This window comes from Chrysochloris asiatica, unplaced genomic scaffold (assembly GCF_000296735.1).
Source record: "Chrysochloris asiatica unplaced genomic scaffold, ChrAsi1.0 scaffold00118, whole genome shotgun sequence".
NCBI lineage: Eukaryota > Metazoa > Chordata > Mammalia > Afrosoricida > Chrysochloridae > Chrysochloris > Chrysochloris asiatica.
This window is the reverse complement of record NW_006408636.1, coordinates 9256300-9260018: the sequence shown is the minus strand read 5'-3', so window position 1 is coordinate 9260018 and position 3719 is coordinate 9256300. Positions and strand designations below refer to the sequence as shown.

The window sequence follows — 3719 nt, the reverse complement described above, 5'->3', positions numbered from 1 at the left end:
GAGGTTGGCCCAGGATCGAACATTGTTTCGTTCTGCTGTGCATAGGGTCGCTATGAGTCGGTTCCGACTCGATGGCACCTGACAACAACAACATGGTTGTAAAGTGGACGTCGAGTCTGTTCCGACTCATAGCAACCCTGGTTGAGTTTGAACTGCTGACTTTGAGGTTCAAATCAACCTCACAGTTCAGTGCATTATACTACAGCCTCACACCAGGACTTAGCTTCTTTACTAGCAAGGGGTTAAGTTTTTCTTGTTAACACTGGTAAATTTTATTTCCGTGACTTGTCTGTCAGTTCCATATTCAACTCTTTATTAAGGATTTAATATTCAAAGATTCAATTTTTATATAGCAAGGGTATTAGTACTTTTACATATGATCTTATTTGCTTTTTCTTTTTAATTCATTTACTCTTTACACGTGGTTGTTGTGCTTACCCTACATCATGACACCAGGGCCCTCTTTACTATGTACTCTTTACATCGTAAAACCTATTGATGATTTCCTTTATGAGACTTTGGAAATTTATTCTCCCAAGAGATAATACAACTAATTCACCTACTTTATTTTATCCTTGTTTTATGATGTCCACTTTAAATATATTTTATGATTTCATTTTATAACAGCCATATCCCAAGTGTCCTTATTTCTTTCATATAACTTGTTCATGGAAAAGTATACTTACTATTCTAGATCAGTTCCCAGTTTCACAGCAATGTCTTCATATTCTTGTCTACTTGTAGCAATAAGCTCAAGACAACCTAAGCAAGTGAGCTGGGAAGCCGCAACCCGAGAAGCAAGAGTCTCTCCTATATTAAGAAAGATAAACGTGTATCTTAGAATGAAAGCAACACATAATTTTATTTATGCATTCACAACAATGCAGATGAGGAGAATGAAACTAATTGTTCAAACTAAAACACGTCTCATTTTCTATCATCTTACTCTAAATGCTGCTTCAGTATGCATAGTTTCACCTGGAATGGTCTCCCAACAAAAGAAATTTTAAAGAACAAGGGTGATTCCAATGATTTTTCAACAACTCACCTGGCATAGTCACCATAGGTGTCCCTGCCCAAAGGACATCCATCCCTGTGGTATGACCATTGCAGAGTGGAGTGTCCAGACAGACATCAGCCAGTTGGCCTCTCCTGACATGTTCCTCTTTAGGAGCAACAGGTGAAAAAATGATACGGTTCTGGGGAAGTCCCATGTTCTGTGCATACTGTTGAATATTAGGTTCTCCCACTGCTGGAAAACGCAACAGCCAGAGCACACTATTGGGAACACGTTTCAGAATCTAAAACAGGGAAAGCAAAACGTAATTATTAATAGCAGACGTGCCCATCATCTCAAGAGAAGCTCCCATAGGTCTTTTTTTTTTTTTTTTTTTTTTCCTCCCCCATTCAGCAGCCTACTGTGAAGTCTCTTCCTCACTAATCAGATCAGCTTAATTATAGGTCCTTCATCTGCTTCGCTGTCCCCAGAGTTTTTGAAGAGAGAGAGAATGATGAGCGAAGACACATAACAAGTTAGTAATTGGTAAAATCTGAAGCAGCTATATCCACTGGGAATTGATATTCGCAGTGGTTTTTGTCAGAGACTGGAATTTTATATTTCAAATGATAAATCCTCCAGTATGACAAATAAAGTTAGCCCACACTTGCCCAAGTTGATCTAGATGAGGATAAAAAGACTTTTTTTCTATAAAAGGTTTAACAGTAAATGTTTATTACTTTGCCACCACATGGACTCTGTCATAACTGTTCAATTCTGTTGCTGTAATATGAAAGGGGAGTCCTGGTTTGGTGCTGAGGGTTAATGCACAGGACTACAAGGTAGGTTTGAACTGCAAGGTCGGTGGTTCACCAGATGTTCCTTGGAAAATATTCCTCAGAAACCCTCGGAACCGACTCAACAGCTCTTTACAACAATGTGAAAGGAGCCACAGAGAATACATAAACACATAGCCATGAATGTGTTCCAATGAAATTTTATTTGCAAAAACAGGCAGTATGCTGGATTTATTAGCCCACAAGCCAATCTGCAGAGCAATGATACAGATCTACATCTCAGATCTCTCACAGATTCACAATCCCTTCTCTGAAAGACAGGTGAATATAAGAACAGATGAATTTCAGATTTCAGAATATTTCAGACTTTTTAAAAAGTAGCACTATGTGTGAGAGAAAGAGTTAACAACCTTGAGGTTGCAATTTCCTGTAAACAGATATATTAATATTTCTGCATCAAAATGTATGAATAGTCATACTAAATGGGATAAATAAAACACTATAAATAGCCTAATATCAGGTAAGCTTTGCTGTCAGACAAATCTGCTGCAAACTTACAAAACAGCTTGTTTTCAGATTTTTGGAGGACTGGAATTGAGTTTTAAGGGATACTAGAACGATACTGATCTCTTCTCTACTGTGTGAGGGTGGTGGTGATGATGGATAGAACATACCATTTAAGCTATATTGAATAAAAACTAGTTATGGATGTAGCAAAGGGGGCGTTGTGGCTCTGTAGGATAAGCACTGAGCTACTAATCACAAAGTCGGTAGTTTGAGCCCACAGGGTGCTACCCAGAAAAAAAGATGAAGTTTTCTACTCTTATAAAAATTTACAGCCTCAGAAAACCTATACAGAGTTCACTATGCATTGGAATCGACTCAACACTTAAAAACAGCATGAATAGCAAAGATAGTAGTTCTACTTATGCAAATTTGTCTATAAACAGACTCATTCCTAGTTATAACTCTATGATACTCTATGATTAACTCTATGTGGCTCCTTTCACATGCAAGAATCTTAAACATAGGTTTGCATGTACATGAAATTCTTTTGCTATTAGTTTAGATCAAGAGTTGGCAAATTACATCCATATGACAAATCTGGTCTGCTGTTTCTGAAAATACAATTTTTATCAGAACACTAACATACTCATTTACTTCTATATTGTCTACAGTATTTTTGTGTTACAATGGTAGCACTGAAACAGTATTGACCACAAAAGCAAAAATATTTGTTATTTGGCCTTTAGAAAATATTTGTAGAATGGAAAAATTCACATGAAATTACAGGAGGTCCCAAATAATCAAAACAATCTGAAAAGGAACAAAGTAGAGCTCAGATTCTCAATTTTAGAATTTATTCCAAGGTTACAGTAAGCAAGACAGTATGGTATTGGTGTAAGAATACAAATATAAACCACTGAAATAGAATGTTGTTACTAAGTACTGTCGAGTTGGTTCCGACCTATAGCAACACTGTAGAGGGTCGCCAAGAAGTGACTTGGTGCACTTAAACCACCGACTTTGTGATTTAAATGACTTGGCATTCCAGCACATTAACCCAGAGTGCCACACCAGAACACCATAAAATAGAATAGAGTCCAGAAACAAACTGTTCATTATGGCCAACTGGTGGGAGAAAGATGAGGATTTCTGCTCCCGCAAAGACGTACAGCTGAAGAAACCCTACACAAGGTCTCTATGAGTTGGAACTGACTAGAAGGCGCTTAACAAATGGCCAACAGATTTTCAACAAGGGTGTGAAGGCCATCCTTTAAAAAAAGAATAGCGCCCTCAAACGTGCCATGTGCCTTTGCTCTCAGGTCAAGAATCGCTGCGCAAACAGAAATTGTTACCTTTTTTTTTGCCCTGCCCATCATGTAAATCAAATGTCTAGGGACATTAGTCTCGCTCATATGATC

The 3719-nt window shown here is 37.8% G+C and overlaps 1 protein-coding gene across 1 annotated transcript in view; it reads right to left on the bottom strand.

Annotated features, from left to right (window-relative positions):
* OGT (O-linked N-acetylglucosamine (GlcNAc) transferase) overlaps positions 1-3719 on the bottom strand; it is a 52936-nt gene that overhangs the window by 4970 nt on the left and 44247 nt on the right. The window contains exons 17-18 of the mRNA XM_006868555.1: positions 1049-1301; positions 687-810 (exon numbers count right to left, since the gene is read on the bottom strand). Of these exons, the coding sequence (XP_006868617.1) occupies positions 687-810; positions 1049-1301 (377 nt within the window). The remainder of the gene's footprint in view (positions 1-686; positions 811-1048; positions 1302-3719) is intronic.